General features: G+C 36.8%; 1 protein-coding gene across 1 annotated transcript in view; it reads right to left on the bottom strand.

The window, feature by feature from the left end:
- LOC145671014 (uncharacterized) overlaps positions 1 to 14,561 on the bottom strand; it is a 115,629-nt gene that overhangs the window by 25,115 nt on the left and 75,953 nt on the right. The window contains exons 7-8 of the mRNA XM_081739658.1: positions 6,347 to 6,577; positions 304 to 1,636 (exon numbers count right to left, since the gene is read on the bottom strand). Of these exons, the coding sequence (XP_081595784.1) occupies positions 304 to 1,636; positions 6,347 to 6,577 (1,564 nt within the window). The remainder of the gene's footprint in view (positions 1 to 303; positions 1,637 to 6,346; positions 6,578 to 14,561) is intronic.

Below are 14,561 nucleotides of genomic sequence, written 5' to 3'. Positions count from 1 at the left end.
CAAGTGTCCTTCCTTTTCATGTCGTAGATATATTGTCTTAGCCATGCTCGTTTCACCATATTGTTAGACACATGACTTAAAATGTCTACATCGATAGTGTTTATTAAGGCTATGATATTTGTATGAAGGTTCTTCCGTGTATTTTCTTTTAAATAAATGTGGGAGCCCTATTAATGGCATACAGAGGACACTAGCACTTCCGTAAGACAATAAACAGCAGTTCAAAAACAAATATTTAAAAAAAAATGGTTAACCTATATTTTCTCTTTAACTGTCTAATATACATAAAATGTTTGAACTTACCTTGTGTCATCATGGTTGCCGTTCTATTCTTTATCGTCATCGTCCCAGTAGCCGATGTTTTCATGGTATTTGATGGTAAGGTTCTGCTTGTAAAAGGGGAATTATTAATAAAGCTGTTACCATTCATTTCCAAAAGATCTGGAACTATATCATAGCGTATCGCTTCATTAGCAGATGGAATAATTAGAAGTTGAATTCCACCAACTTCTTTGGCTGTCCTGGACATTTCGCTTGCCCAAAGCCATCCTTTGCTCACGGCATCTGCCAGACCTTCTTCACCTCCAATTTGTCGTTTCGCCAACAGTCGCGCGAAAGAACCTAACGCTTTTAGTTCATCTTTCTTTTCGCGTCTCCGAAATTCTTCCAAATACCAACCATTTTCGTGTGAGGCAGCAAATAAGCGATTAAGGTACGGTCTAAGGTGCTGTCCTAAGAAACGATTGTCCTGTGCACGGTATAACCATCGGAGAACTTGTCTCACCAAGACACAATCATCAGTAAGGTCCAATATGGACAACTCAACGTCCTGTCTGATGGCGTCTGTTATCTCAGATATAAATGCATCGTATTGGAGATTGTTGTGAAGGCCATCATTTGGTTTCATTAATCCTGTATGGTACTTCTTTCTTCTTCTTCGTTTACGCCCCCTACGAGGCGTAGATCTGTTGGTTTTACCTCCAGAAGAGGATCCTATGGTTTCTTTCACCTGCTCTAAGATGACCAATAGAAGATAAATAAGATCCTCAATGGCGTCCTCCTGTTGGTGGTTCTCATTGTTGGTAAGTGTCGTTGGCAACCATCCTCCAGAACTCTGCAAAGTGATTTCACGCACCGTCAACATCTCCCGAAGAACATAACCGATATAGTCTAGCTGACGGCGACTGTAGTTGTTGGCACTTAGTGCTGTCTGTGTGAAAGAAAACCTAGAGAAACGAGGTGCTAAATCTGTTAAAACGTTCCCCCATTTTTGGATCAAAAGAGTTTCTAGTTCCATCTTCTTCTTACACTCATCTGACCAATCATCACTATCATTATTATCCACGTGACCTTGCTCAGATACCGTTTCATGTAATCGTTTCAAGAAAGCTTCCAGAAGAGTGGCATCACTCAAGTAATCTTCTTCACTGAATCCCTCACGAAGCATTACATTGCACCAGGGAAAGAAGTAATTTCGGAATCGCTGTGTCTTCAAAGCGATCATAACTGCGTCTAGAATTTTGATCAAATGACTACTGAGTGCTTCTGGACCCCAACTTATAACACCAGGACAATTTTCCATCTCAAACCAATAGAATGTCTTCAGGATGTATGTACTCAGGACTTTCAGGCCAGGCTATAAAGAAAAAAAGAAGTTCAAATAATTTTCCTCAATATTTTGTAGGATATATCATATATACATATTCTGTAGGTTATATGATACATGTATTTAACTTAATTACTATAATTACAAATAAATTCATTAAAACTAGTGCAAGAGCTTATCAATTTTCGATAGATGGCAACATATTTTCATTATATTTCAAATGTTCTTTTATATGGAGTGACACTAATTACAATAATCCCATTAAACTCGAAAATTTTATCCAAAAACAAGTTAAATCAATAATCAGACAATAACTCGTACTTGCTTCATTCATTGTAGAGCTCATTATTTACCTCAGTAGCATGCTTTCAATCACTTAACTATGTCAGTTTTTAATCTTTTAAAATGTGTTATGGGTGAGTAGACGAAAACTAACAAAACATCATAAGTGTTTATATGGCAGTAGGTAACACAGGGTAGCAGCAGCTTTTCAATACGGATAAAGTGTGCCAAAAGTGCATTATCCTCGATCTTGTTCTATTGAAGCTGAAGTAGGTATATTCATGTCCAAAATTATTGTCGCATGTCTATAAATATGTTGTTATAAGAATATAATTTGATAACGAATTCTCCCGGTATTTCTTATAATGTTACTATGTGTTTAATCGGCAAAGACATGTGTATGCCGAATTTCATGTCAAAAGAGCAGTAAATAAGAACAATAAAACGAAAATAAAACGTTCTTGTCCATTTAGCAACATTTTGTTTTACTCATTCTAATTTTCGTACTTATAATTCTTTTCCCATCGAATTTACCACAAATATACATTTCCCGATTATACACATAGTATCAGTATTAATAGTTTTACAAGAAGATAGTTATAGATATGCTACAATCATTTTGGACATGAGTGTACATTTAAACAATTCTGATTTCTTTATTGGGTTTACATAGAGCAAAAAATATTACGATACAAGAGAGTTGGGTAAGGAACCGAACCTAGAAGTTCCCGGCGTGCAAACTTGGTCCCGGATTGAGCTCGGCTTACATATATACCAATCCGTATTAGTCAGAGGATGAGGTTCTTGCCTACCAAATCTGGCTCAGATTCGACCAAGAGTTACCGAGAAATAAAATACTTATACACACTCACTTATAGGCATATATAGATCTAGATATATGTATGTATGTATATAAACCTGGAGGGAACCTGTAAGCTCGCGTATGCTTATGTCGAGAGGTAATAACGAGAAATGACATTTCGATATGGAGTCAGCGTTTCAAAAATAGACTCCATTTCCGATCTTTCTGTCTCTATTAAAACCGGAAGTAGTAGCTTGAATCACTTTCGGTTTCTTTGTTGAATTCTCTTAGAGCAAAAATAGTTTTAAAAAATAACAATAAATGCCTTTTTGATATAGAGTGTCCCGTAAAGAACGCATCTTTTGAAATGTTCGCCATTTCTGTTGTAGTAAGTTGGCAGCACTGATCTTTACATGATTTTCATGTGTTGTCTTTGAGGTTAGTAGTCATGGAGCGCCGAATAGCGCATGTTCGTTATTTCTTTTCTGTACAGGCAGTGACGTATTTACGATTTTGTTTCGGGAAGGGGGGTGGCTTTGCTAACTTTCGGGGGGAGGGGCTTTGCCTGAAAATGTGAAAATTCTGCAAGATATTTCATATACTTTACTATAGTAAGTAAGAATTCGGGGGGCTTAAGCCCGGAATCCTCCCCTAAATACGCCACTGTGTACAGGTAGAAATTCAAAACATTAACCACATTTGTAATTAAGTTTTTCCTATGACAACACGCTGTTCCGTCGTAAAACGGTCCATTCCTATTCATACAGAAAACATAGGTTGAGAAACCCTGCTATAGAGTAAAATCGGTAATAATTAAAGGGAAGTGGTATTTTGGAGTCAATTTACCGTTCTATGAATAGGTAGATCTCTCTTTATCCTGGCCGCGCGCAGAATACTCGCTAACGCTTTCACTTTTGTTGCGAGTGGTCACGAGACCGACTCTTAGTAAAGACACCGAAAAGGTGTCACCAACAGCTTCTTCAGGCCGGTCAGGCCAACATCTTGAGAAGGTTTCTCCTGGGTTTTCCTCATTCACAGCAGGAAAATGCCGAGATGGTACCTAACATACAGTTCCCAGGCTGCTTCCTTCTATCCCCTTTCCAAGGATAGTGTACTCGCGAGGAACGTCATCCTTCGTATTAGATGGACTTTAAGTCATAAACGCCGTTAAGAAAATTCTCTCTTAATCCTTTATTCAAACAAAAACTTGCAGAAACCAATCACTTGTGGTTTTGACGTTGATCGCTATAGAATAAAACGGTAATAGATAGCGAGAAGCTGTTTTTCGCAACCAATGATTACTCTCGAGAATATATTCCATCTTCACACTAAACTTTCTACTGAAACCGGAAGTGGTAGAAATCTACTGCCACTTATGGTTTAAGTATTAATTGAGAAAATTTCACAGTATACAAACCAAACTGTTTGACGTGGTGTACATGTGAACTCCTACATGTTATTAAAGCTAACACAGTACTTTGAAATCGAATCATATATGTGTGTATATGAACGTGAACTCTCCTTTCCAAACTGTAGGCGTATTATTCAAATAAAAATAGATTATATATATATATATATATATATATATATATATATATATATATATATATATATATATATATATATACTATGTGATCAAAAGTATCGGGACACCTGGCTGAAAATGACTTACAAGTTCGTGGCGCCCTCCATCAGTACTGCTGGAATTCAATATGGTGTTGGCCCACCCTTAGCCTTCATGACAGCTTCCACTCTCGCAGGCATACTTTCAATCAGGTGCTGGAAGGTTTCTTGGGGAATGGCAGCCCTCTTCACGGAGTGCTGAACTGAGGAGAGGTATCGATGTAGGTCGGTGAGTCCTGGCACGAAGTCGGCGTTCCGAAACATCCCAAAGATGTTCTATAGGATTCAAGTCAGGACTCTGTGCAGACCAGTCCATTACAGGGATGTTAAGGTCATGTAACCACTCCGCCACAATCCGTGCAGTATGAACAGGTGTTCGATCCTGTTGAAAGATGCAATCGCCATCCCCGAATTGCTCTTCAACAGTGGGAAGCAAGAAGGTGCTTAAAACATCAATGTAGGCCTGCGCTGTGAGAGTGCCACGCAAAAAACAAGGGATGTAAGCCCCCTCCAAGAAAAACACGACCACACCATAACACCACCACCTCCGAATTTTTCTGTTGGCACTACATACGCTGACAGATGACGTTCACCGGGCATTCGCCATACCCATACCCTGCCATCGGATCACCAGATTGTGTACCGTAATTCGTCACTCCCCACAACGTTTTTCCACTGTTCAATCGTCCAATGTTTAAGCTCCTTACACTAAGCGAGGCGTCGTTTGGCATTTACCTGCGTAATGTGGGGCTTATGAGCAGCCACTCGACCATGAAATCCAAGTTTTCTCACCTCACGCCTAACTGTCATAGTACTTGGAGTAGATCCTGATGCAGTTTGGAATTCCTGTATGATGGTCTGGATAGATGTCTGCCTATTACACTTTACGACCCTCTTCAACTGTCGGCGGTCTCTGTCAGTCAACAGACGAGGTTGGCCTGTACGCTTTTGTGCTGTACGTGTCCCTTCACGTTTCCACTTCACTATTACATCAGGCACTGTGGACCTAGAGATGTTTAGGAGTGTGAAAATCTCGCGTACAGACTTCTGACACAAGTGACACCCAATCACCTGAGCACGTTCGAAGTCCGTGAGTTCCGCGGAGCGCCCCATTCTGCTTTCTCACGATGTCTAATGACTACTGAGGTCGCTGATAATGAGTACCTGGCAGTAGGTGGCAGCACAATGCACCTAATATGAAAAACGTATGTTTCGGGGGTGTCGGAATACTTTTGATCACATAGTATATATATATATATATATATATATATATATATATATATATATATATATATATATATATATATATATATATATATATAGGGTGGACAATTTATCTGGAACATCCATGATAACAGAGAAACCAGAAGAAGGAGAAAAGCGGAGCTTTGCATCAGGCAACTATACGGAGGGGGGACATCGTTTTGCGTATTAAACAACATCACCCAGTGAAGAGTGTTGCCATCCCAGAGTGTTGCCAGAAGTTACTTTTTTAAATGCACTACGTCAGATTATTATATATTTAAAATCAACATGTAAAACGAAAACTTAAAGTACCATATTTATTATTCAGTATTGCAGACTAAGGATGTTATAATATCCCAAACATCCAAAGTTTGGAAGCCTCTATTACACATACAGCAAAACGGAGATTGACAAGACGATGCACATCGAAAGTACCTTAGTGTTGAATGCTATGGTCATGTGTGACTTGTTTCAAATTTATAGCAACGAAGTTACAAGGGCTTGAAAATTTAAATTTTTTGGAAAGGCACATAATATTCCAAAAATACCTCTTTATTTTACTGCACCAGAGCATACTATTTTAATATTGTCCTTCGTTTTGTTATATTTTAGAAACTATAAAAAAAACAATAGTAGACTTTTGTAGATTTCATCTTACCAAGAAAAAAAGTAGAAAATAAAGTTAGGTTTAATTCGTTTCCCGAAAACATTTCTATCATGCTTTTTACATTAAAATTTTATGTAAATATATTATTGTGAATTAAAAGATTAAGAAAAATGAAACATGCCTGCTCCCTGGTGGCAGGGAGTCCAAACCCTCCGAGTGATTGGCGACTTTTTCGTCCTCTTAGCTGAGCGATGATGGTCTTGAGAACCGTGAGAACTCTCGCAGGTGCACTGGAGGTCGAGTAGTGCGTAAGGAGTGTGAGTTCCGCTGCCGGCATCCAGATCTGCCAGCAACAGCTTCTGTCGTCGCATCTTACTGTCGGATGCGGAGATGACGGTACCATGTAGAAGCCCTGGAGCAAAACAAACGAATAAGAAAGGAAATGTTTACGCTATAAATTCTATTCGAACAAAGGATGAGTTTTTCGTTTTAATTTTAATGTATTCATTTCCTCTTTTTTTCTAAAGTAGTATTTGAAAATCAACAAAAACACATTATTATGGCATTAAAAAGTACCTCATTCGTTGGCATTGTAACGTAGATTATTTTGTACGCACTGTATTTGAATAGATTATTTATACACTGTGTATGGATAGATTATTTATGTACTGGGTACGGATAGATTATTTATGTACTGTGTATGAATAGATTACTTATGCACTGTGTATGGATAGATTATTTATGCACTGTGTATGGATATATTACTTATGCACTGTGTATGGATAGATTATTTATGCACTGTATAAGAATAAATTGTTTATGCACTGTGTATGAATAGATTATTTATTCACTGTGCATGGATAGATTATTTATGAAATCTTTAAGTTTTACGTCCCACGATTATGCCGGTTAGGCTAAAGGAGACGGTGAAGATGAGAAATGAATGAAATGGTGGAATGAACAAAGTGGGAGGAAACGGGAAAACCCCGAGAAAACCCACAAGCACGGTGTTTGTCCACCACAAAGTCCACACGGCGCGAGCTGGGATCGAACCAAGGACCCCAAGCACCGGAGGTGAATGCCCTACCACTGAGCCACCGTACCCCCCGGATATATTATTTATGTACTGTATATGAAAAGTATATAGTGTTACCTAGCTTATTGCATATAATATTGTTTTCCTTATCCCAACAATGACACATATACTTTTAATGTCCATATAATTTGTAAGCGATTTCTACCACACCGTATGTTCTACAGGTGGGAATTCAGTGATATTCAGAAAGAGTGAAAAAATAGACGACTGGAACGGAAAACTAACATAGGCCTCCGGCCTAACCACTATGCTATCCATTCCCTGATCACTCATACAAGTTCTCACTGTTAATGTCGGTCCACAGACATTCAAATCACATGTGCTTGGACAACTCAGTCTATAAGCATAGGCATAACTAGAGAAGGTCAGGTCCCCATAACATACCATTGAACAACACATAAGATTCTTTCAATTCTCAGAAACAAGAAGCCATGCTTCTCACTCTATGCTATCGTTGCAAAATATCCTACTTCTACCGATCTACGGATTATTACTGAACAGCTCTAAACGTATCCATCGTCTATTTTCACATTCTTCAATAATAACTATCACGACAGAAATGAAACACAATCTGAGGCAAAAGCAATAATATTATTTATGTAATGACAACTATATTTTTATTAATATTTGTTACAATACGATTATTAGGTAACTTTTTAAGATGCAGATTCAAATCTTTACACTCAAATTTCACGCGCTTCCATAACTAACTAGAGCCAGTGGTAGATCTAGAAGTTAAAAACTGAAGGGACAGCCACGCATATCATGGGTTTACTATAAACTTTAAAAAATATATATATAAATAACAGTTCAAATTATTTTGTCACTCAAAAACGACATTTTCATTTATTTATTTTGTTCTAGCTTTATCTCTTCATTCTATAAAATTAATTAAGTTATTACTAGGGCCCGGATAATTATGTGCTAAAAACAATGAAAATATGTACATATATATGTACATAAAATCTCAATAATATGTAATAAAACCCTTCCAAAAGAGCAAAATATGTAAAATGAAAATACCAGCATTTTCTATTACGTTTTCTACATTTGATGTGGTAAATACAATATTTATTCAATTACAATGTTTACTACCTGTTACTTTTCCAGCTTGATCTCCGCAACACTAAGAAACAGAATGAGTTTCAAATTTTCAGTCATAAAACTTATCTTGTTATCGCGTACAAAAGAGTTTCTATGCACTAAATGGTCGTTTCACTTCACACAAAGTCTTGCTGCATATTTATACTTTCAGAAATCATCCAAAGGTCGTTCAACTGTACATTACGGGAGAATTCTAGAACACTGGCCCGCCTACCTGTACAATAGATAGTAACCTACCCTAACATAGCCTAACCTCTCTAATCTCTAATTAATCTTAATTAACCTTATTTAGGAAGGAATTTTTACGAAAACTTTGTTTATGCCATTGTACATCTAATGAGCGTCCAGCGTTATAGAACCCTCCCGTACATTACACACTCAAAACATTTTAGTAAAAAATATCGTGAAGAACAACACATTCTCAATTAATCTTTTCACTATTTCAACACTCCGTAACAGTAAGGAACGAAAATGTGTTTCAAATTTTCAAACACAAAACCTCTCCTGGTATCACGCAACAGAGCTTTTTATTGACTGAACGATCGTTCAACATTACACGAATTAATTGGTGCATTCTTAAACTTGCACAAATCAGAAAGTGCGTGTTCAATAGCCACGACATGGATTTAGCTTCACTTAACACTCCACTAATAGCATAAATTGTCTTATAGCCTGGATTTTTCTCCAAGACGAAAGCTATCTTCTTATTCAATGCATCCCCAACCGGTCCTTTCACACCTACCAGAGAAGCAACTGTTGATCGAACAATTTCAAGATTGTCTGAAAGGGTAGATGATGATTTCTCCAAGGATTAAATAGTACTACTGAGACATGAAAAATTGCTCTGAATTAGGAATTATCATGCTTCAACTTCCCGTCATCAAACATTTGTTTCGCTATTTCCATGGAAGATGCATCTTCAGAATGAAAATGTAACACTTGTTTCACTGCATCAAAGTTCGTAACATAGTAACACACAGCATCAATCTAGCTTCCCCACCTCGTTAGTACCGGCTGAGGTGGAAGAGGTAGTTCAGGGAACAGTTCTTTAAATTTCTCAACTCTACTGGGAGCCTTCAAAAATATCTTCTTTGTATTTGAAATTAATGCATCCACTTGTGAAAATCTAGAACGAACAAATTTTGCAACACGATGAAATACGTGGGCAAGACAAGTTAGATGTAACAGCTTCGGATACAGTACTTGCAAAGCTTCTGCAGCTTTGCACATGTACGGTGCTGCATCAGTCACTAGAAGGAAGACATTGTTATGCTTGATACCATCAGGCCACAAAAGTCCCATAGCATCATTAAAGAGTTTTGCAATGGCTTGATGGTTGCATCGCGGCAACAAATCACTAGTTAACAGGATAGGCTAGCTGACTTCATTATCTTTCAACAAACCTATTACAACATTACCAACATGTCGCCCCTCTACACCAGTTGTTTCGTCAATTGACACCCAAATAGGACCATCATCGCTTTCCACACGAATCGAGTTCGTTGTTTCCAGATATAAATCAGGAACGTAATGCTTTCTGATTGTAGATTCATCTGGAACTGTTTCGTGTGCGTATTGTTGCAGAAATTCACGAGGTGCTGTATTATTTAGTTTCCAGATAGGGGTATCAGCACATACCTTAGCACGGCACAGATCACTTGGAAACTGAGACTTCCGTGGCCCTGGACTACTTTGAGCTTGAGATTAAGTTACTAGCAACTGCTTTTATGGTTTAGGTTTTGAAGCTCGGGTCTGATGCGTGATGTGGATATGTGTTACACAACTTGGGAATGTTGAGCGCATGAGACACCCTTCTCACAAACCTGGCAATAAAGCACTTTTCCATCTGTAGAAAATGCTCAAACTCTTCCGTGAAATGCTTAAGTCTTATTGACAACGGGGTTTTGTCCTTTGGCATCTTGGAAACAGGATTTGCTGACAGCACAGGAGATTAAATATTCAATAAAATAGCTCACACTTTCCCTACGGCATGCGTTGTGGCGGCAAGCGCTTCACTTTTGTAAATCAAGAGTCCAGCCTTACCAATTGGGTGAATGCAAACTTCCCCATCTGATTTAATATTTTTCGCCGAAGGGAAATATTAGTGGGGCGAGTTTGCGACAAAAACACGATAGACAATCGTAAAGCCGCGTCGCGATAGTAATTCGATTGAATTATTAATCTCACGTAAGGATGTGAGCGCTACTACCGCGACCGAGAGTGTACGATTGCTAATCAAATCAGGTTGCTTCCAACTCTCTCTACCAATCCGCCAAACTACGCTTCAATACTATTTTAAAAGGGTGAAACGCAGTGAAACAATAAATAAACAAGTAAATAAATAAAAATTAAAAATTAAAAATAAAGCAAGCACTTTAAATTCAAAGAGAGGTGAGTGTTTTCTTCTTTTCAAAGTCTATTGTTGAACAGTTTTTGTACGAAAAATCCCTATAAAACATGAAAATACCAAGAAATATGTAAAATTATGTGCTCATGAGTAAAATATGTAATTATATGTACATAAATGTAAAATATGTAAATATATGTACTTTCAAATGGGTGTTTTTAGGCACTATGGGTCACAAATGACATTATTGCCCTGATTTGGTATAAAAATATAACCCCTATAAAAATATGTAATTAAATAATTGTCCGGGCCCTAGTTATTACAAAGGTATTTGGATTGCGTACGAGGCAATTAATTAAATTAATTAAGCATTATTTCAATAGACATCAGACTGGTTCAGTGTTGATTGGAGGCTTTTCATGTAGCTCCTTGAACGGAAAAATTATGAACTATCGCCCTCCTACAAACGTACTTTCACCATTGAAATCGTGTACTATTTTGATATTTTAAAAAAATGTAAAAGTAAAAAACTAATTTCTAGGAAATTGAATAAAGACCAAAAGTAATAATAATAATAATAATAATAATAATAATAATAATAATAATAATAATAATAATAATAATAATAATAATAATAATAATAATAATAATAATAATATGAAGAACATAAAAACATTTTTAAACTTTTATTCTGAAGCTATTAAAAGCAGCATTTTTCAAGTAGTACAAAAAAATTAACTTAAAGGATATTTTTAACAGAAGAAAAAGATCCTTTGGATGATTTCGATTTAAAGAGACTAAAATATTAGGTCAAGCGAAATGTCTGGATCAAATCTCTGACATTAAAAATTGAAGGGGACGATTAGATCAAGGAATGCTTATAGATCACAACTCACTTTATATGAAAATCGTGATGTAAATAAGAAACTATTTGAATTAAGAGCTTGTGGGACCAGATTTCAAACTCAACCAGAACAATTTATCATAAGATTGTTCCATCGCTGATACCGGTAGGTCACTTGATACATATTTAGAAGTTTTCATATACTATTATAGCAGGGTCAACAAGAGATGATCTCTACAGTCCCTTACCACATGCGGCCCCAGAGAAAATTCCTCCCCTACTTCGATGGTAGTGTTACCAAAAACGGTTACTATGACTTACACCATTAATTAAATTGCCATTATATATGCATCGAAAAAAGTAGTGGCAATACCGCTGCGAACTATCAGAGTCAAAGACCTTATCTTGCTGGCTCCCCTATAGCCAGTGTTAAAAATTTTTCCGGAAAAGTTTCTGATACAAAACAAGATTTTCCACTTATTCCTACATTGTTGCTTAACCGTAAAATTTACTGGCAATAGATAAGTGATATGGGATGGAAAATTTTCCGCTATATTTTTTCGGAAACATTTTCTGTTCTAAACAAATATCAATGATCAAGTAACAATTCCTCATTACCCATAAAATTGATTGAATTCATGTATAGAAATGTTAAAATGTGAAAGATCGTTTAAAAAATCTGAAAATTTTCTTGGTTCAGAATTTTCAGTATCATTTAGGAACAAGTGAAATAATTTTTCATGGATCGAAATATTTTCTGTCGTGTATGGAAAAATTGAAAAAACTTTTTATGACTCGGAAAATTTTCATCATTTTGAAGCAAAAAGTAAAACAACTTTTGTGAATCGGAAAGTTTTATTGCTCTGTATAAACAAATGAAAGGAATTTTCACGGATCGGAAAATTTTCATTACGATGTAGAAACAAGTGGAAAAACTTTTCATGAGCCAGACAATTTTGAATATTATGTATAGTGAAGTTACTTAGGAAATTTCCCATTATATTTAACTGTACATTGAAATTGAATAAAATTGAATTCCTGTAGAGGAAAGTTGGGCAGCAACAAATTATAAATTTGCAATTAGCTTTCGGGAACCGGAAAAGTTTCTAATATTTGAAGTTGACAAGTAAAAAATTTACACTGTGTTTCTTCTCTTTCTTTCTTTCTTTATTTATTTATTTATTTCTCTCTCTTTCTCTCTCTCTCTCTCTCTCTCTCTCTCTCTCTATCTATCTATCTATCTATCTATCTATCTATCTATCTATCTCTTTCTCTCTGTCTCTCTCTCTCTCTCTCTCTCTGTGTGTAAAGTGCAGGGAACATACAGACGTGTTCAAATTATTAGACTCAGGCTCGAAAAATGCAAAGTTGATGTTGCAGTCCTAATTTCGGAGTTCTAGAACATTTAATTTAATGGTTAAATCACCAATATAGGATCCTTCATTTGTTTACTGTACAGTTGAAGTGGTGATATCATCGTTGAACAGCAGATGACATTAGTTGGGGAAAGGAGTTCTGAAAGTGGTGTTTTAATTGTAGACAGCTATTGTGGTTTCTATGAAAGAGTTACAGTCTGAAGTGTTGTGGTTGCAACCGTAATCAGTTACGACATTCAAAGCGTTCACCAGTTCGAATTGGCCAGTTTAAAGTAATCCTGACGTGTTTTATGTATTAACCCTTTAATCTGTGAAGTCCTTGTAATCGCGGCACACTAGGAAAAGCCAAATAACTTTCTCCGCGTAAAGTTGAAGTTATCAAAACACTTCTAGCGGAAGGAAGATATACACAAAGACAAATTGCTAGTAGAGTTGGGGTAGGGCAAAAATCTGTGAGTAGAATCTCTGTTGCAATGAGCAAGAAGTAGGTGTACCAGCAAAATAGGGTTAGAAACTGTGGGAGAAAACCAAAGCTACCCCTAAGAAGCATCAGAAAACTAAAAAGATTGGCTCTGGGAAACAGAAACACAACTTCTAGAGACTTAAGCATAAAAATGGCTGAGTATGGTGCAGACATTTCGCCTGAAAGTGTTCAAAGGATTCTTTGTGCTGAGGGAATAAAAGCACGCAGGCCAAGAAAGAAAGCAAAACTTTCTGCAATTATGGCAAAGAAGCGCCTCGAATGAGCACGAGGACTAGAAAACTGGACTGCTGATTATTGGAGAATAGTGTGTTTCAGTGATGAATCATGTGTCTTCGTGTCTGATAAATGTTCGCAATATGTATGATGTCATCCTGGGGAGAAATTCAAGTTGGAGTGTCTGCAACAAATAGTGAAGCATCCTACTTCCGTCATGGTCTGAGGTGTGATGTCTGTCTTCGGACGTGGGAGACTGTATATAGTAGAGAGGACAATGAAGCATGGCCAATATCTACAAGTTCTTCAAGAAGAATTGCTTCCTCAGATCTCAGTCTGGTTTGATGACGCACATTTCATCTTTATGCACGATGGAGCCCCATTCCACCGGGCCAAAGCTGTGACAAAATTCTTGGAGGACAACGAAATCAGTGTTCTTCCGTGGCCGGGGAATATTCCTGATATGAACCCGATTGAAAACCTTTTGAGCTTCATGAAGGAAAAGCTAGAGAAGAAGCACATTACAACCAAACATCAATTGATTGAAGAGATCAACAATTTGTGGTATCACGATGCTGAATTGAAGGCAAAATGTACTAAACTCGTACATAACACACCACAAAGGATAAAAGACTTAATAAAGAATAAGGGATTTCATACGAAATATTGATCTTTGTGTGAGAGATCATTTTCTTGTAAGTATTCCATTTCATTTTTTGTTTCTAATTTGGGTATACACACTGTATAATAATTATATTTGAATGTCACGTACGCATTTGTTTTATTGGTATTGAAAAACATGTGCCATATCCACTAGAAATTAGGACATAGTTACAAAGCAGGAATTTGGATTAAGTTCGGGCGTGTTTTCCCAGGTCATATTGTAAGAACAGTAAAATATTCAGAAGCTGAATGTTGAGCCTAATAATTTG

The sequence above is a fragment of the Thermobia domestica genome, chromosome 15 (genome assembly GCF_964235325.1).
Source record: "Thermobia domestica chromosome 15, izTheDome1.hap1.1, whole genome shotgun sequence".
Lineage (NCBI taxonomy): Eukaryota > Metazoa > Arthropoda > Insecta > Zygentoma > Lepismatidae > Thermobia > Thermobia domestica.
The sequence above is the reverse complement of the archived record's forward strand: the minus strand, read 5'-3'. Positions and strand labels throughout refer to the sequence as shown.